The sequence below is a fragment of the Glycine max genome, chromosome 18 (genome assembly GCF_000004515.6).
Source record: "Glycine max cultivar Williams 82 chromosome 18, Glycine_max_v4.0, whole genome shotgun sequence".
Classification (NCBI taxonomy): Eukaryota; Viridiplantae; Streptophyta; class Magnoliopsida; order Fabales; family Fabaceae; genus Glycine; species Glycine max.
Window position 1 is genome coordinate 36836855 of NC_038254.2, and position 20749 is coordinate 36857603.

A 20749-nucleotide genomic window follows, 5' to 3' on the forward strand; every position below is an offset into this window, starting at 1 on the left:
TCATGTCTATGCACCCTGTGAACTTCAAAGAAAGAGGCAGCAATGGGAAGAGATCCTGCAGTTGAAGACAGCTTCACAAGCAGCCATGTGGTGTGTATTAGGTGACTTCAATTCTATAAGACACCAAGATGAGAGGGTGAGCTCAGCCCAGTCTGTAAGTGTGGATCCTAGCATTTCTGAATTCAATGCTTGGATTTCAGACATGAACTTAGAGGATGTTAGGTCTGTTGGGAGAAGATTCACTTGGTGCAGACCTAATGGCAGTGCTATGAGTAGACTGGACAGGTTCCTTATATCAGATGATTGGCTGCTGCAGTGGCCTGACTCTACACAGTATGTGCTTGATAGAGACTTTTCATACCACTGCCCCATCTTGTTGAAGTCAGAGAACATAGATTGGGGGCCAAAACCTTTCAAGGTTATGGATTGGTGGTTGAAGGACAAGGGTTTTCAGCAACTAGTTCAACGGCAATGGGGCAATTATCATCCTCCAGGATGGGGAGGATATGTTCGGAATCATAAAATAAAACTCCTCAAACAGTGCATAAAGCAGTGGAGTTTAACAAATGGTGAAGCTAATGCTAGAAAAGTTATTATGATTAAAAAGGAGCTGAATGCTTTGGAGAATGGTATAAATGACAGACCTCTATCCCAAGTGGAAGTCACTCTTAAGAAATCTCTTCAAGTCCAATTGTGGGAGGCAGCTTATGCATATGAATCTATGTTTAGACAAAAGGCTAGAGTTAAGTGGCTAAAAGAAGGGGACAACAACTCTACTTATTTTCACAGATTGATCAACCATAGAAGAAGAAGAAATGCTATACCAGGTATTTTCATGGATGATGTGTGGATTCATGAACCTTGCAGGGTTAAAAATGCAGCTGTCCTTTATTTCAAAGACAGATTTCTGGAGGAATGTTCTAACAGGCCAACACTGGATGGTGTTTTCTTCTCCTCTCTGGATCTAAGAGAAAAAGAAAGCCTAGTGTCCAGATTTAATGAATTGGAGATCAAATCTTTAGTTTGGGATTGGGGGGACAAAAGCCCTGGCCCGAATGGCTTGAATTTTAATTTCATTAAACACTTTTGGGAGATTTTGAAAACAGACATCATGAGATTCATGGATGAATTCTATATCAATGGATCCTTTCCAAAAGGAACTAATGCTTCCTTTATAGCCCTCATTCCAAAGGTTAATGACCCCCAATCTTTCAATGATTATAGACCCATCTCCCTTATAGGGTGTGTCTATAAAATTGTGGCAAAAGTTTTGGCCTAGAGGCTGGCTGCTGTATTACCTCACCTTATAGATGAAAGGCAAACGGCTTTTATGAAGGGGACACACATTCTTCATGGTGTCTTAATTGCCAATGAGGCTATAGCTGAGGCCAAATCTAGAAGTAAACCTTGCATGGTCTTCAAAGCGGACTTTGAAAAGGCATATGACTCGGTTTCTTGGGGTTTTCTTGACTACATGCTCATGAGGATGGGATTTTGTGAAAGGTGGAGGAAATGGATAAATGGTTGTCTAACTACTGCAACCATATCCATTTTAGTTAATGGGAGTCCATCTAAGGAGTTTACCCCTAAGAGAGGTCTAAGGCAAGGTGATCCCCTTGCACCTTTCCTCTTCAATATTGTAGCGGAAGGTCTCACAGGTTTGATGAGGTCAGTTGTGTCCAAGAATCTGTTCAGAAGCTACATAGTGGGATCCTTAAAAGAAGAAGTGAACATCCTCCAATATGCTGATGATACCCTGTTTTTTGGAGATGCTACTAAGCATAATGTTAGAACCTTAAAATGTGTTCTGAGGTGCTTTGAGGAGGCATCTGGCCTCAAGATAAATTACTCTAAAAGTCACTTTGGTTGTTTGGGTAAATCTGTAAGCTGGTGCAGGGAAGCTGCCCAATTCCTTAACTGCAGTACTATGGATTTTCCTTTTATTTACCTTGGAATTCCAGTTGGGGTGTCCTCTAAGAGCTGGATTGTGTGGCAGCCTATTGTAAGGAATTTTGAAGTCAAACTTGCAAAATGGAAGCAAGGAACTCTATCAATGGGGGGCAGAATCACCCTTATTAATTCTGTCCTCTCAGCCTTACCTATCTACCTTTTATCCTTCTTTAGGATCCCCAAAAAAGTGGTGCAAAAAATTGTCTCCATCCAGAGAAATTTTCTGTGGGGAGGTCACCAAGAGGCCAACAAGATTCCTTGGGTAAAGTGGGACAAAGTTTGTCTTCTTAAGAACAAAGGGGGTCTAGGGATTAAAGACCTATCTTTATTTAATGAAGTTTTACTTGGCCAATGGGGGTGGCAGTTGGCTAATAATCATGACCAACCTTGGTCTAGAATTTTAATCTCTAAGTATGGTGGGTGGAAGGAGGAACTTCACTTCCCAATGGTGGCAGGATTTGAAGAGCATCTTTCAGCAGCAACACAATGACTGTTTTATTGATAATTTAAAATGGAGGGTGGGAAGGGGGTCCAGTATCAGTTTCTGGAAGGATAAATGGATGGAGGACAACTGTAATCTCCAAGGAAAATATCCCCAATTATATTTAATAAGTAAACAGCAGAATTCATCAATCAATTCTATGGGAGATTTTGTGGAGGGTAGGTGGGAATGGAAGTTATCATGGAGAAGGGACTTTTTTGATCATGAAATTCACTTGGCAGCTGATTTCCTAGCTGAGATCGATTCTACTCACATTCACCAATCCAGCAGAGATTTCCTTTGCTGGAAGCCAGATACTAATGGAATTTTTTCAACAAAATCTGCCTACAAAGTGCTGCAGGAGTCTCACCATAGTGATAGTGAAGACAATGTTCTTAAAAGTATGTGGAAATTGAAAATTCCTCCAAAAGTGAGTGCTTTTTCTTGGAGATTTTTCAAAAATAGACTTCCTACTAGGGACAATCTCAGAAAGAGACAGGTCACAATGTCGTCTTATAGCTGTCCTCTATGTGACCATGAAGAAGAATCAATTTATCATCTTATGTTCAACTGTGAAAAGACTAGGAGTCTTTGGTGGGAGACAATGAGATGGGTTAATAGAGTGGGTCCTCATTCCATAGATCCAAAGAATCACTTTTTACAATTCACCCAGTGGAATAGCAAAGCTAGGACAAACAAAAGATGGGAATTTCTGTGGCTAGCCCTGTCCTTCTCCATTTGGTATCATAGAAATGCCATGCTTTTCAAGAACCAGCCGTTCACTCCTGAAAAGGTCATGGATGATGCCTTGTTCCACACCTGGTCCTGGCTAAAATGTGTGGAGAAGGACTTCAATATGCATTTTACTTTCTGGTCAACCAATCTAAAGGATGTTTTTTCCTAGAGGGGATGGGTTTGTATTTTTGTGGGCTGCCTTCGGTCTCTCCTAATGGGATGCAGACTGTAATTGTCTTGCTTTTATCTTTGTATCTTCAGTACACCTAGTACTGAATTTCATATATAATATATTGATTTTTGCTGTGCAAAAAAAAAAACAATTAACCAATGGTATAATTAGTAATATCCTCCATTAGAGACTATGTTAATTGAATTTGGGTTAATATGATGCCAAATTTTGTGCATTTTATTTTTATTTGCATAAATTTTTTTTGTATGCATTCACGATATATATCATATATTTCAGCTGCTATGCGACTTCCTCTAGTTATCCATGATGCTATCTGTTATATGATATATCAGATTATTGGCTTTCCAGTAGAATCCTGTAAATGCTAGTCCATTTTTAAAAATAAAAAAAATTGTACAATTTGAAAATGAAAAATTCAATGTGCATCAAAATGTTGTCTGTGCATTTCTGTAGAGCACTTCATTGCATGTTGAAAATGGACTACTTTTAAATTCAATCAATCTAGAATACAAAGATCGTTTTGATTCCTGCTAGTGGTCCTTTGTTGATACTTGAAAGTAGGTCATTTGTAAGTTACACTGTAAATCCTGAGGTTCGTAGCATGTCTCTATATTTACACTTATTTCAAGCTCACCCTCTCTAAATTTACATTCACAACAAATTGAAAAAAATCTAGAATATAGAGCATTCAATATCTCAAAATCCGAAAGAATTGCAAATGTGATTAACAACTACCATGTCTATTTGCCATGAACAAAAATTCACCAGTATTCGTTTCTTACCCATGATTGTAAGGCAAAGGAATGTTGTGGTAACCCTTAGCTTATTTTAGTGAAACCAATGAAGACAGAACTGATCCAAATGAAAAGGAATTCTATTACTATAGGTGTAGTGTTATGTATATTTGTACACATGTCATCTTTTTATCACAGCAAGAATAATTTCATCACAGTGCTACCAAATTATGGTTGTGGATGTCAAAACTGTAGTATGAAGGTATGTATGTGATTTAGGGAACAAAATGGGGGATGGTTGATGCTACTGTGAGTTACATGCTTCATCGGTTTTGAGTTTGTGTAGATACTATTTCATTTTGATATTAGCATGTGAATCTTAATGGTTTACTTATCCAAAGCTATAGATATCTGTTAAATTCAAGAAAAACAGATTTGTTTTCTTTCTTGTTGAACATTGAGGTTCTGCATCTTACCTTTTGTCTTTCAGTTTCTTTGAATGAAGTTGGTTAGTGAAGCACTTTCTTGGTTCCCACTTCAGCTTAGTCTGTCATTTGGGATAATTTTTATGCCATTTAAAAAAGTTGAGGATAAGTTAAACCAAAAGAAATAGATTTCAAATAAAATATAAATTAGTAGCTTAAATATTCAATTGGTTATTTTTATATTGGGTTTCTCTGAATAAATTGATGGTTAATAGGCTATTTTCTTGGGCTCCATACCAGTAAAGCCATTTGATAGAGATATGTCTATATAATACCATAGATGCCAAATTTAAAAATTTTAGGATTTGATTGATTAAACTTTAAACTTAATTGAAATAAACAAAATGATGCAGAACAAAATTGGAAGTCTATAACATTTACTACTTAAGATGGTTAAGGGAATTCTTAGGTAAACTATTTAATTAAGAACTTATTGTATAAGCTCTGATCAAGTTAGTGCTTATTTACAAGTTTAACTTTGGAGCTTACTGAAACAAGTTAAAACGAGTTTATTTGGATTAGGTTCTCCATGAAGCTTATTTTAATAAGCTAAAGAAAACTTACAATAACTAAGGTCACAAGTCATTTCCATAAATCCATATACGCTTGTATAAATGCTCCCTAGAAGATAAATTTGAGGAACTTGTCTATTTCTCCTTTTGTGTGATTATAGTCTTTTATCTTTGAACTTTTGCTGAACTATAGGTTATCTGCAACTCATATGATACGGAACCATATTTCAGAAAAGGATGAGAGACTCTGCACCTACCGGCAATGTACTTGAGCCTTTAAATGCTGCCAGAGAAGTTGTTGGGGATGTTGATTCAATAAGTATGTGATTCCTTATCACAGCTTCTTTTTCTTCTTCTTCTAATTAGGGGTTGATCTCTATTTCATTCTTTTTGCATATATTTATTAGAGGATGAACTTGTTTTATGGCTTATAAATGATGATAATAGAACTTGCGGTGTAACCTGTGAACAATATTGGTTTAGATGCCTGACTTTAGCCATGAGAGCATGAAAGGAGAAACATGTAGTTTAAATTTGTTAGGCAAATTATTTAATTTTGTCCATGCTTAACCAAGTCACACCCACAGAATGAGAGGTCAGGATGGGATGGAAGTTCCTAGGGAAATATGTGTTTCAAGTACGGGATTGATATTTGTTACTTTGTTTTTCTTAGTGCCAGAGACTTCAATTGAAATCTTAGTGTGTATGTGTGTAGTTTAATATTAGGCTCAAATATGTTTTTTATCCTTCTAAAATTCGTGAAGTTCGGATTTTGTCCCTGCAAAATTTTTCATCTGTTTTTATCCTCATAAAATTATAAGGCTTAAATATGTTTTTGATCCTTAATAAATATCCGATTTTGGATTTACTCCCTAATAAATTATTGTTTAGCAATGAGTCTTTAATAAAACAACAATTTTACTTTTGATCCTTGACATTTATTTTTAGCCCCTCATAAATTAGCAAATTTTGTATTTGCTCCATGATAAATATTTCCCATTTGTTGTTAATACAAACTAAAACAAAATTTGCTAATTTATTAGGAAGCAAACACAAGATTTTTTAATTTATCAGAGACACAAAATATCTAGGATAAAAATAAAAGTGTTATTTTATTAGGGACTCAACACAAAGCAAAAATTTATTAGGAAACAAACACATAAATCGAGTATTTATTAAGGATCAAAAACATATTTAAGCCAAATTATAATATGACATTTTTTGGCCAAGAGCAATCTAAATCTATGTGTATAACTTTTTTACACTAGTTATATGCATAACTGATGTAGACAAAGTTACATTTACATTGGTTATATGTATAATCAATGTAAAAAATCATCATCGTAGGTTTGGATACAAGCAAACCTTGCTCCAAGACAAAAAAATGGCACATTATAATTTTATGAGGATGAAATCTGATGCAATCCTACCCCGCAAGGGCATTGGATAGAAAAACTCCAAGTAGATTGGGCCAGAGATGCAAGAGAAGGCCCTAGGGTTCTTATGAGCCTTAGGGTAGATTTCGGGCCCATGGGCTAAGTACGAGCCCGCTTATCTTTGTAAATATTAGATTAAGGTTTTATTATTTTTGGGCCTTGTATTTAGGGCTCCATAATGTAGGTACGGTACCCTAGAAATATAGGATTTTTCAGCCCTTGTATTTTAGGGCACCTAGACTAGTTTTTGTATTAGGGGTAGTTTTGTAATTTCACATGCACTAAGTGGATATTTGATGTGTGCGGTTGGAAATAAATTTAATTGAATTGGTAGAAGCCCAATCCAATTAAATTTTAGAGGGGGAGGTGAGCATTTGCTTACTACACCCAATTGCCACATCATATAGTCACACTTTGTGCATGTCCTTCATGCTTTTCATGCCTCATGACACCTAAGCACACTTAGTGGAGAATCTTGGAATTGATTTTGGATTAGTGGGCTGAACCATAACTAAAATTCACTAATCATAATTAGTGAAATTTTGGCTCCAAAGTTTGGCTCCACAAATTCAATTTCAAATTCAAGTGAAATTTAAATTTCCCTCCAATTTTGTGTGACACTTAGGCTATAAATAGAGGTCATGTGTGTGCATTTTTTTCAACTTTGATGATTTGAATATTAAACTTCAGATTTCAAAGCTCATTTAGAGCACAAAATTTCGTGCTCTTCTCTCCCTCTCCCTTCATTCATCTCCTTCTTCCTCCAAGCTCTTATCCATGGCCTCCTATGGTGATGAGCTTCTTCTAGACTCATCTTCTCCTTGAAGTGGCGTCTCCTCTCTCTCTCCCTTTCTCCATTCCGCTGCCATTCATCTTCCAAGAAGCAAAGGAATCCATTGATGAAGAAGATCCTAGGCCTACAAGCTCCAATGGAGCTTGCATCATGTGGTATCAAGAGCATCTTCATCTAGGTGATGTTCTTTTGCTTCCTCTATCTTTTTGTTCGGTGAATTCTCTTTAATTCCTTGTTCTTCATCTTATTCTCCATGTATATCCTCCATTGTCTTGTTGTTTGGTGCTGTTTAGAGTAGATTCAAAAAAAAATAAACCGATTAAATCTTAGATCTACACTTGTTCTTGCATTTCTATGGTTCAAATTTTGTAGATCTACTCTTGAATCTTGTTTTTGTGTTGATTTTAGGTTCTATCATTTTTCATTCATAATATTCATGTGCTGAACCTTAGATCTAAATTTTCTTCCAAAATATTGATTAGAAAAAAAAACACAAAAATCTAAGTGTAAATCACTTAATCCATGTTGTCTTAGAGTCATGTTTAGTCATAGTAATTGTCACATTATGTTCTAAGTTTGTGTTGAATTTTTATTTTTTTGATTGAATTCTAGATACATTTGTTCATGTATTCTTGTCATTCTTAGCCTATCTTTTGAATTTTGAGTCTAATTCATGCATGTTATTTAGTTCATAACATGTTCTAAATCAATTCCTAGAAGTAGTCTTGTTGTTGAACTCTTTTTTGTTTTCTAAGATTCCTACATGATGCCTATGATGAAGTTGAGTTGTGGTGCTGAGTTGTGGCTGGATTTGTAAATAAAATAAGTCTTAAGCTCTCTTGAATTGTGTTATTCAAGATAATTGAGCATAAGCAAACACAAATTGTAACTATCCAAGCCTTAAGCAACATAAACACTACTCTTGATTTCTAGGTTGAAATCGCTGGTGCTGGCAGCTTGAACATACGAACTTGTATAAATTACTGGGAATTGGTCACTACGTTTTTTGAGCTGAAACTTTTACTGAATTTTCTAGACATCTGGACCAAAATTATAAAAAAATAACCAAGCGATTTGGATTAAAGGAAAAAATAATAAAAATCTCACAAGTTGGCAGAAAAATTAGTGTCCAGGAAAAAAAAAGTGAAAGGAAAGTGTGCTTGTTGTTTTGGCTCAAAATTTGTTCTATAATTGGTTCCTATTTTATACCAATCCTAGTTCTGAAATTTCAATTGAAAATTATTGTGAAAACAAGTGCCAAAACTAGAGGTTTCTTGAGTCTTTTTTTTAGAGTTTTTCTACTCTACTCTAGAGCCATTCTAGTTTCTCTTTGAGTCCTTGCTTGCTTTTTTGTGCTTTTCATTGCTTTAATTGTTGAATAATCCTTGGAAATTTGTCTTGTTAAAACTCTATTGGTTTAGCTTTCATTTCATTTTTTTTTTGTCTTTGGTTATTGCTTGTCTCTTTGTTTCCTTGCTTGTGAGTTGCCATATAGGGAATTGGAAAGGAGGATTGGTGCCATATCTTGAAGAATTTGAGTCAAGAAGCAAGGGGCCAACCACCTTAAGAGCTATTGGACTAAGAAGCACTCCAAATTGAGTGAAACACTAAAGAGAGAATAGCCACCACAATTGAGGACTTTTTTCTTTGTAATTTTGTAATTGGTAATTTGCTTTGCTTTTAAATTTTGTAACAAAAAGGCCTTTCATTGGAAGTAAGTCGGGAGCCTCCGCTAGGTCACCCTACTTCCATTTGTGTGTAATAATTTTAGACAATTTCCCCTTAGGATAGTGAGTGTTTTGTTGGGAACCTTAAATGAGGTCATCCAAACACTCCTAGGATCTGCCTAGTTTGCATTTCTTGCTCTTTAATTTCTTGCTTATTTTCATAGCTTATTTCCTTTACCCTCCATTGTCAAACCGCCTAGATAACTTACCTTTTACCAATTAGTTTTTACCTTATCTTTCACACCTCTTTTAGTGTTTATTTTGGCTAGTTTCAACCATAGTTCATTTTACCTTTTGTTTTCAAACCCCCAACAAGAAAGAACCATAACTTAGGAACCAACATGAGTCTTCATTCTTCATCTAGTGTTAATGGTGAGGGTTCTACTCCTAAGGACCCCTTGTATAAGATATTAGATGAGTTGAGATCCCTTAAGTTGTGGAAAGAAAAACAAGAGAGAAAAGAAAAAGGTAAAAAAAGAGTGGAAGAAATAAGTCAAGATGAAAGAGAGAAAATAAGAGAGGAAGAAAGAAGAAAAATAAGGAAAGAAATGAAAAGAGAAAAACATGTCTCCTATAGTAGTCATAACTCTTGCAAGAGCCTAAGTGAAGAACTTTGTGACTATTATGAAGGAAGGCATAGGTCACATCTTAGACCTCACTCCCATAGGAGGGAAAATGAAAGAAAGCCTCAAGAGGTTAACATTAAACTCTCATACTTCCATGGGAAGGACAATGTAGAGGCTAATTTAGATTGGGAAATAAGGGTAGAGCAACAACTTAAAAGGAAGTCTACTTCAAAATCTTATGGCTCTCACTCTTATCCAAAGAAAGACCAAGGTCAAGGAATCTTAGGGGTGAGACCTTCTAAGCCCAAAGATGATAAAGGGAAGACAATAGAAAAGCAACCCCTTAAGGCTAGTATGCAAGAGAAGACTAGCTCCATGAAGTGCTTTAAATGTCTTGGAAGAGGACACATTACTTCTCAATGCCACACCAAGAAAACCATGATTATGAGGGGCCAAGACATTTATAGTAGCCAAGATGAGACTACTACTTCACCTTCCTCTAGTAAAAGTGAAGAAGCAAAAGGGGAAGAATCTAGTGAAGAGATCTACCCCCAAGAAGAAGGACAACCTTTAATGGTTAAGGAGGAGTGTAAGGAGGTAAATGTCTCCTCCAAGAGGTTAGCTAAGAAGGAAAGACATTTTGAAATAAAGACAAATATTAAAGAAATTTCCCTTCTTAGACAACCTCCACATTTTCTCCTTTGTAAAAAGACACTTGTTAGCATTGCCACATCTCTTAGGCTTGAGTTTATTCCTCAAGTAAAGGAGTTGTTGGATGAGGGTTTGGTTCGCAAGAGATTAAATCCTTGTGCTTTGTTGGTGCCCAAAATAGGTATTATTAGGCACCAAATCCCTAAAATAGGTGGTGTGATGAATGCTTTGGGTGGTGCAACACTCTTTTGTAAAATCACTCATGCACCCAACATCTTCATGATTTGTGTATATAGGGACTCATTAGGTAGGTTTGTTCTTATTTTTAGTTTCAATACAAACTTAGGCACTCATATGGGACACCTTAGGTTTGTCATACTTTTTGGTAGGAATAATCAACATGAAAATACAGAAAAAGGTATGTTCTATTGCTTTACTTTTCTTAATTTTTTAAATTGTGATCAAGGGGTTCCCATGAACCCTAAGAGAATAAAGGTCATTCCTGAGTGGCTCGCTCCACCAAGTGTAAGAAAAATTTGGGGCTTCCAAGACTTAGCAAACTTTTACAAAAGGTTTGCCCCAAGCACCACTGTTAGAGGGGAAGAACAAAGATGCTGACTTCGAGGGCAGCAACCTCCAGCTAAAGGGGAAAAAGAGAATAACGAAAGGAAAGTATTATTTCTCATATCCTGCTTTGATTATTTACATGACTATATATAGGCTAATTCCTTCTAACAGAATGTGTGAAATTCTATCCAAATCCAAAAAGGAATCTAATAGAAATCTAATAATGATATTCTGTTATGCAGGATCGTTGCAAGCAAGATTGAGGATGATATGTAAAGGTGTTTTTCCAATTCTGCCCCTGCTACACGTAATCCGCTAGGTAAGCAGGTTTCACTATCCTTCTCTTGGTCTCTCCTTTCTTCTGCACCATGGATGCTGGTGTTTCCTGTGTTTGTGGCATCTCTGATTCATGTGTAACATCCTTGGCCCCTTGGAAATCCACCTTGTCCTCAAGGTGGTAATCGTGACACAGCTACTCCCAATTCTCCCAAGATGTCTCATCAGGAGATAGCCCATCCCACTGAACCAAGACTTCCCAGACCAAAGGAGAGGATCCAGGAATCTGACGGCGATTCAGAATGCTGAGGGGAGTCACCAGGGGTTGACCAGCTTCGAATTGCAGGGGTAATGTGGAACTGGTAGCCAGATCGACAGGCCCTGTGAAGGGTTTGAGAACAGAGCAATGGAAAACGGAGTGGACCTTGGCTCCTTCTGGCAATTGTAAACGATATGCTGCGGCTCCAATGCGTTCAACAATCCTGAAGGGACCATAATAACGTTCGGAGAGTTTGTCCCCACGTGTGGAAGAATCTTTAGCAGTCAACTGTCTACGTGGACGCAGTTTGACCAAAACCCAATCATTGGGTTGGTAGGTGACATCTCGACGCTTCACGTCAGCATACATTTTCATATATTCCTGAGCTTTGAGGAGCTTCTGTCGAATGGATTTAAATGTGGAGTCCCTGTCTAGCAATAGCTCATTCACGGCATCATTTTTAGAGGTCCCTGCAAGATATTCCGGGAAGGAAAAGGGCTTACGACCGTATGTAATCTCATAAGGTGTTGAACCCATGGCAGCAGACCAAGCTGAATTGTGAGACCATTCAACCCAGGGAAGGTACCTGCCCCAAGTGCCTTGTTTCTCATGTACAAAGGCCCTCAGATATTGTTCTATAACCCGATTAAGAACCTCGGTCTGACCATCACTCTGAGGATGGTAGGCCGAACTTAAATGTAATAAGGTTCCGCTTAACTTGAAAAGCTCCTTCCAAAATTGACTTATAAACAGAGGGTCCCTATCTGAAACAATACTCGGAGGGAACCCGTGCAGTTTGACCACGATGTTCATAAAAAGGGTGGCGACCATGTGAGCGGTATGTGCCGTGGGTAACATCCCTAAATGAATGCCCTTTGAAAATCTATCCACGACTACTAGTATCATTGATCATTGTGTTCCCTTTGTATGCCGGCAGGCCAACGATGAAATCCATGGACAAGTCGTCCCATGGCCGGTGAGGAGTGGGTAAAGGACATAAGAGTCCGGTAGCCTTTTTGGATTCATATTTGGTGACTTGGCAGTCTCGGCAAAGAGCTACAAAGCGCGTCACATCTTCGCGGAGTTTAGGCCAATAAAAATTGTTAAGGATGCGCGCAGTGGTCTTAGCAACACCGGCGTGGCCACCCGTTGGAGTGGAGTGGAACTCTTGTAGAAGTGTCTGAATAATGGGCAAGTCGCGGGGAAGCCAGATGCGAGCTTTATAAAGAACAAGGTCTTGAGTAACAGAATATTCCGAGTACTGGTGAGGATACAGGAGAATATTCCGGCGAAAGTCATTATACTCATCACTGTGATTCAGCTGGGCACGCAATTCCTCGAGGAATGATAAGCAAGGTACTGAGAGGAGAAGTGTTAGTGAGGAATTGTGGTCTGGTAAGCGTGACAGCGCGTTGGTGGCCTAATTACATTTTCCGAAACGATATTGAATATCGTAATCGTACCCCAACAACCTAGCCATATACATGTGTTGTTCAGGTGTCTGTATCACCTGACCAAGAAACTCCTTAAGACTGCGGTGGTCGATGATAATCGTGAAGTGATGGCCGAGCAAGTACTGGCGCCACTTCTTCACCGCCGTCGTAATCGCACAGAGTTCCCTAACATATGTCGATGACCGCAAGAGTTTCGGAGTAAATGGTTTACTGAAGAAAGCCAAAGGGTGGCCCTGTTGGGATAGCACGGCTCCCATTCCAACCCCGGAAGCGTCCGTCTCGAGTGTAAAAGGTTTGGTAAAATCCAGCAAGGAGAGAACCGGCGCAGTGGACAAAGCTTCCTTCAGTTGATCAAAAGCATTCTGAGTTATTGAGGTCCACTGAAGAGGATCACTCGTCGTGGCTTTCACCAAGGGTGCCGCAATGGTGGCATACCCCCTGATAAACCTCCGATAGAATCCCGCGAGGCCGAGAAAGCTCCGCAAGGCTTTGGTCGTTCGTGGTGGTGGCCACTGCTGGATCACGGATATCTTCGAAGCTACAGGTTCCACTCCACGATTGGAGACGATGTGCCCCAAGTACTCTACCTGGGTCTGAGCAAAAGAACATTTCGATAATTTGAGGACAAATTGGTTCTGAAGCAATACCTGAAACGTTTGCTCAAGGTGCTGCAGGTGATCCTGGAAAGAAGCGCTATACACTAAAATGTCGTCAAAAAAGACGATCACAAAACGTCTCAAGAAGGGCCCAAACAGAGTGTTCATCGTTGATTGAAAGGAAGAGGGAGCATTACACAATCCGAACGGCATCACTCTGAATTCATAGTGACCGTGATGGGTCCGGAAAGCCGTCTTTGGGATATCGGCCTCATTCATCCTGATTTGATGGTAGCCCTGAAGTAAATCTAATTTCGAGAAATAGCAAGTGCCCCCTAATTCGTCAAGAAGTTCATCGATCGTCGGGATCGAAAATCTGTCTTTGACGGTGACAGCGTTCAAGGCTCGGTAGTCGACGCAGAACCGCCAAGACCCGTCATGCTTCCTTACAAGGAGAACCGGGGATGAGAAAGGACTTGAGCTGGGCTGGATCAGGCCCTTCTGAAGCATCGTGTCCACCTGAAGCTCAATTTCCCTTTTTTGAAAATGGGGGTACCGGTAGGGACGAACGTTGACCGGAGACGACTGTGGTAGTAAGTGGATATGATGATCAGTGTCGCGTCGGGGTGGAAGGGCTTGTTGGTGTTGGAACAGGGCCTCATACTTAAGCAATAGAGATTGAAGCTCCCGAGGTAAGGACGTCGTGTCGACAGAGTCGGACTCTGGAGGAAGCATGGTGATTTGGAAGCAAACGCCGTCTCCTTGGCGCCGATACAGTCGCCGGAATTGGGGGGAAGAGAGGAGCCAGAGATGGGCATCGGTATCCCCTTTCAGCTCGACCATGCGATCATGCTGGAAGAATTGCATGGTGAGAGTGGTGTAATCTGTAAGGACTGGACTTAGGGATTTTAACCACTGCACCCCAAGTACAATGTTGGCCCCTGAGATGGGCAATACGTGCAAATCGACCACGAATTGAGCAGATTGAATGATCACCGTGACGTCAGAGCAAAGGGAATTGCATTCCAAGGTCTGACCATTGCCCACCATGACTCGGAGGGGAAGGGTGGGTTGGCAGGGAAGACCAAGTTGGGAGACAAGCTCGGCCTGAATGAAGTTATGGGTGCTCCCGCCGTCGACGAGGAGCACCACTTGCCGGTCAGCGAGAGTACCTACAAAACGTAGCGTCTCCGGGGCCACGTGGCCAGCTAGTGAATTGAAACTTATTTGGGCCTGGACCGGGTCATTTAGGACAGATGGAGTATGGGGCGAAGGTGGGTCGGGTGGTTCAGGTTGCGGGTCAGGAAGGCTTATATTAGTCTCAGAGGGTTCATCTCCTTCAGCAAGGAAGAGAAATACCCTAGAGGCACACTTGTGACCTCTGTGGTATTTCTCGTCACAGGTAAAGCACAACCCCCGTTCTCTCTGGGAGGCTATCTCATCAGGGGTTAAACGCTTCATGGTAGGTGGGTTAGGGCGGGGAGGAAGAGTGAGGAGAGGAACGGACGGAGGCACAGAGGGTGGAGGTGGTCATTGTAAGGAAGGGGGGTTGCGGGAAGGTGTGGGTGAAGGTGGGTACGGGGGTCGTGGACGCAAGGAGGGATGGACATCGAGTAATTTGTCCTCCTGCAGACGCGCAAACCCAGCGGCCTGAGAAAGCGTCAGGGGTTGCATCGCCTGAACATCACGGCGAATTTCCAGCGAGAGGCCTGAAATAAAGCACCGCAAGAGAAAGGGAGCAGGAAGGCCCACCACATGGTTCGCAAGATCCTCAAATTCCGCTAGGTAAGCATTCACTGTGCTCTTCTGTGTGAGTTTAAAGAGTGCGCCGGTGGGGTCCTTATATTGCGATGGGGCGAAGCGGGTTTGTAAAGCCTGCAGAAACACCGGCCACGAGGTGAGTTGACCGTTGCTGGTCATCCACTGAAACCAGGCTAAAGCTCTCCCCTCCATATAGAACAAGGCTATGGTTAATCGTTCATGGGCTGGGGTATCGTGGTATTCAAAAAACTGATTAATTTTAAAAATCCAACCGGAAGGGTCGGACCCATCAAACCGGGGAACGTCTAATTTCATTTTATGAACTGATGCAGGGGACGGTGAAGGTTGGGAAGAAGTGGTAGAGGACGGGGTATGGTGAAAGAGGGGCGGGAGACGCATGAGGAGTTCATCGATTTTGGCGGTCATGGAGGATTGTTGCTGGGTAAGACGGAGGAGAGCATCCTCAAGCTTATCGGAAGGGTTCGAGGAGTTCGACATCAATGAAAGCACCAATTTGTTAGAGGGGAAGAACAAAGATGCTGACTTCGAGGGCAGCAACCTCCAGCTAAAGGGGAAAAAGAGAATAACGAAAGGAAAGTATTATTTCTCATATCCTGCTTTGATTATTTACATGACTATATATAGGCTAATTCCTTCTAACAGAATGTGTGAAATTCTATCCAAATCCAAAAAGGAATCTAATAGAAATCTAATAACGATATTCTGTTATGCAGGATCGTTGCAAGCAAGATTGAGGCTGATATGTAAAGGTGTGTTTCCAATTCTGCCCCTGCTACACGTAATCCGCTAGGTAAGCAGGTTTCACTATCCTTCTCTTGGTCTCTCCTTTCTTCTACACCATGGATGTTGGTGTTTCCTGTGTTAGTGGCATCTTTGATTCATGTGTAACAACCACTCATTGAGTTGGTGAGGAACCATGTTCCTTCATGGGAAGATGCCCAGGAAATGAGTTTTCAGACCTTACCTTACTTCGACATACTAAACACCAATAATACATATGTTTTTGTTCTTTTTACAGGTGTTGAGGAAAAAAGCCCAGAGTTTCAAGAACCTCGGGATTTGAGGTCAAATCCTTTTCAAGGGGGAGGGAATGATGCAATCCTACCCCGCAAGGGCATTGGATAGAAAAACTCCAAGTAGATTGGGCCAGAGATGCAAGAGAAGGCCCTAGGGTTCTTATGAGCCTTAGGGTAGATTTCGAGCCCATGGGCTAAGTACGAGCCCGCTTATCTTTGTAAATATTAGATTAAGGTTTCATTATTTTTGGGCCTTGTATTTAGGGCTCCATAATGTAGGTAGGGTACCCTAGAAATATAGGATTTTTCAGCCCTTGTATTTTAGGGCACCTAGACTAGTTTTTGTATTAGGGGTAGTTTTGTAATTTCACATGCACTAAGTGGATATTTGATGTGTGCGGTTGAAAATAAATTTAATTGAATTGGTAGAAGCCCAATCCAATTAAATTTTAGAGGGGGAGGTGAGCATTTGCTTACTACACCCAATTGCCACATCATATAGTCACACTTTGTGCATGTCCTTCATGCTTTTCATGCCTCATGACACCTAAGCATACTTAGTGGAGAATCTTGGAATTGATCTTGGATTAGTGGGCTGAACTATAACTAAAATTCACTAATCATAATTAGTGAAATTTTGGCTCCAAAGTTTGGCTCCACAAATTCAATTTCAAATTCAAGTGAAATTTGAATTTCCTTCCAATTTTGTATGACAGTTAGGCTATAAATAGAGGTCATGTGTGTGCATTTTTTTCAACTTTGATGATTTGAATATTAAACTTCAGATTTCAAAGCTCATTTAGAGCACAAAATTTCGTGCTCTTCTCTCCCTCTCCCTTCATTCATCTCCTTCTTCTTCCAAGCTCTTATCCATGGCCTCCTATGGTGGTGAGCTTCTTCTAGACTCATCTTCTCCTTGAAGTGGCGTCTCCTCTCTCTCTCCCTTTCTTCATTCTGCTGCCATTCATCTTCAAGAAGCAAAGGAATCCATTGATGAAGAAGATCCTAGGCCTACAAGCTCCAATGGAGCTTGCATAGAAAACGGATGAAATTTTTTGTAGGGACGAAATCCAAACTTTAATAATTTTATAAGGACAAAAAACATATTTTATCCTTCATATTATTTGTTGCTGAAAGTTGTATCTCACAACTTTATCACTAGTTTGAGGCATTTGGAATCTTCATTTTGTTTCCTTTTCTAGTAAGGAGAATTTTGTATTCTATACTAAATGTAAAAATTGGTGAATCTGATAGGTGATTCAAACAACAATTATCTCAGAAGACTACAGGAGAAGCCAATTCCATATATTATAAGTATTTTGGCTCAAATCGCAGTCAAATTGTTAACTTGTATTTATGTAGCATTTGCGGCATTGGGGAAATGTTTTGTGGTTCGCTCTGTAGACAACCAACCAAGAAGCCATGAGAAAACCAAATCGGCTCAATCCAATTCCGAGGAACAATTAATGACTCCGGCGATAAAAGAGCCACTTTGGCAAAGAATTTAGAATTTAGAGGCAGTGGTAACTGAGATGGCTAATAAACCTAATACAATTCCTCCTGAAAAAGAGGATATTCTTCAAGAGTCATTGAGTCGCATAAAATGTATAGAATATGACTTGCAAAAAACAAAGAAGGTAGTGCCAATCTACCACAATTGTTCACTTTGGGTTTCATGTTTAGAGATTTTACAGTATTGTGTTGATTGAGTTTTCTGCTCATGTTAGGCCCTGCTAGCCACTGCTTCAAAGCAAGTTGAGCTTGCCGAGTCATTGGAAAGCTTAAAGGAGAGTAAATTTGACGTAAGTTGCTGTTGCCCCCCAGTTTCGGTTTGAAAAAATATATAAATTTAATGGACTGTCTTATAATGCTGCTTTGATCCAAGTGCATACCTTTCTATTCATCTGATGAAAAACAATGAATTACGTTTATTTCTACTGAGTGAGTGTTAAAATCTTTTGCCAGAGATTTCTCTTTAGAGTACACACACAATAACTCCTTTTTATATCCTATCCTTCTGGTAAAAATTGCAGAAGTCCTTCTCACATAGTTGAGCTTTCAGTATTAAGGACACATAAATGCTAATTTGTATAGGAAACTCTTCCAAGTGGATTACGATTGTAAGGATCCAAAAGTAAAGCTACATCCACCACCTCCATCATATTCTCCTCACTATACCTTAAATTGAGGTCCTTGATCAATTTGAGTTGTGCACATCTCTGCATTACATTTTACTAATATATTACTCCGTTTGAGTTGTGCACACATCTTATTGTATTGTTTTAACGTGTTATTCTCAGAAGATGAGGTCGTAAATGGGTTTTGGTGATAAGCTTTTCTATTTATTTGAATGCTTGTATATAGTATATACAGATGATAAATTGATAACTTTTCCTAAAAAACAGGGAAGAAATTCATGTTGGCCTAAAAATAGAAGTTATGCCCCAGGAAGATGAGCCCGTTTTTCAGCATCAGTTTGCAGTCCATTGTTTTTGATACTTTACAGCTGAATTACTACCAGAGCTAAACTTCTATTGGCTTATATAAAAGAATTACTCTCATTATCATATAGGTGACTTTCCTTCTATTTATATAAACACAATTTTATACTCTCTGACTCCCTGAAAGAAACACTGGTATCTTGTAATATTCATTTCTTTTCAGGCTTGAGGAATGTGGGCTATGGGGAGTGCATAGCCCCAATGTATAGAAGGCAACAAGAATTTTTTATGAAGATTCTGGACTCCAAATACTCCTTTTAAATGTATAACTGAGTGTGTTAACCACATTTATTTTCTTATTGGCTTTTCTGTACAGAGGACATATACACAAAGTATGCTACTCAAATTCAGATGTATTTTAATACCAGATGCATATATGCACAAAAGAAATATTTTCTGTAATACATTGTAACAAATAGCGAGCGCTTAACAGTAAATCTTGGATTTTACTAGAGGATGTGCTTTCCCCGGAAATTTTTAGTTTTGGATTATCTTTGTTACTCTAGTTTTTAGAGAAATTACTTTTCATGGACTTTATAATGGGTCATTTTGTTTAAAACTTAAAATAAGTAATTTTAGAATAAGTTTTTTTTTCTTTCTTTCAAAAAATGCTTATTTAATAAGTAAATAGGATTTGCTTATCCAAATAAGCAGAAAAATGTTTATTTTAAGTAAAAAGTAATTTAGACAACACATTAAAAATAAAATAAAATAATTACTTATTTTATTAAGTTTTTCTTCAACAAATAAGTTTAAATCAATTGACACATTACGAAGTGTCAACGGGCATGTTATTAAGCCACTATATCTTTTGGTTTGCTTGTAATTACTCCCCTTCTCATGAGAACAATGCTATTGAATTTGGTAGAATTCAACTGAACTCAAGAATAAGAGTGAAATGTGGTTTGTGACTCTTAATTAATCCTGATAAAAGGAGTGATCAAGTAACTGCCAGAGTAATTCTAGAAGAGTCACTCTCTATCCTCATCCTTCATATTTTAGTATAATAGTTATATATAAGTTACTTATTATAAATGAAGAATGATAATGAAAGAAAACTCTTTAAAGATTATTCTTTATAATGATAAAAACTATTGGAAATCAGCTCACTTGAACCTTTTAAAATAAATAAGGGTCTTAATTATGTGTAGCTTGGGAGTATTGGCGTTACAGGGACGAATCCAGGCTCTCTTGAAAATTTTCATCGATATAAATATATTTTTTTTAAAGTTAATTAGTATAAAATTATATAAAATTAGTTTTGTATGTTGTTACTCTAATACTAGTTAATGTTAATTAGTATAAAATTGTGTAAAATTAATTGTGTACTTGTTATTATAATAACAATTAAGGTTATCATCATCTAATAAAAAAATTTAATTTCAATTTTGTATAAAAATAATTTTGTTTATAAAAAATATTATTTATTAAAAGTTAGACATATAAACAATTATAAAATTATAAAGAAAGAAAAAAAATTAATTGACATTAAGAACTTTAATTTTTATTTCCTTAATCTAAAGGTATTAACTGACATTTGCCTATAGTTCGAAACTTCTATATACATTGAAAAGACTGAAAAATTCACTTTTAAATTTTAATAAAACAAAAAATTGGCAATTAAATACAAATTTGTAAACACTCAACTGATTCAATCTAGTTTAACTAAACATAACGTTCAAATTATGGATTTATAATTACGTTAAATATTAGATATTAGAGGAGAAATTGTGTCACACATAATAATCTTATCTAACTTAAATATGATTATAATGAAAAATATACTTGTGGTTTATAAAAAAAAATTAATCTAATTTTTATGTTAAAACTGATTTTGATTGACTTTGGGATAGTCAAAAAGAATTCAACATGTGATTTCTTTATTTAATTAATTTTATTAAATTACTTTTTCAAGGATTGATCGGACCTGATTGCCTTAACCCGTGGATTGAAAATTAGTGTTGAGAAGTCTAGAGCTTTTGCTTCCCGGAGATTGTCTGGGGACATCAGAACGAATATCTCAGATATACTCAAA

At 38.2% G+C, this 20749-nt stretch overlaps 1 protein-coding gene and 1 long non-coding RNA gene across 2 annotated transcripts; both read left to right on the forward strand.

The window, feature by feature from the left end:
* Window positions 1-2591: 2591 nt before the first annotated feature.
* Window positions 2592-3335, forward strand: LOC106796982 (uncharacterized). The gene has a single exon (XM_014770631.1). The coding sequence runs from the start codon at window positions 2592-2594 to the stop codon at window positions 3333-3335; it is 744 nt and encodes a 247-aa protein (XP_014626117.1).
* A 14235-nt stretch (window positions 3336-17570) lies between these two features.
* On the forward strand, window positions 17571-19116 carry LOC102668335 (uncharacterized). Its single transcript, XR_419539.4, has 4 exons — window positions 17571-17850; window positions 17941-18015; window positions 18619-18785; window positions 18878-19116. It is a non-coding gene; the product is annotated as an uncharacterized lncRNA (long non-coding RNA).
* Window positions 19117-20749: the final 1633 nt, after the last annotated feature.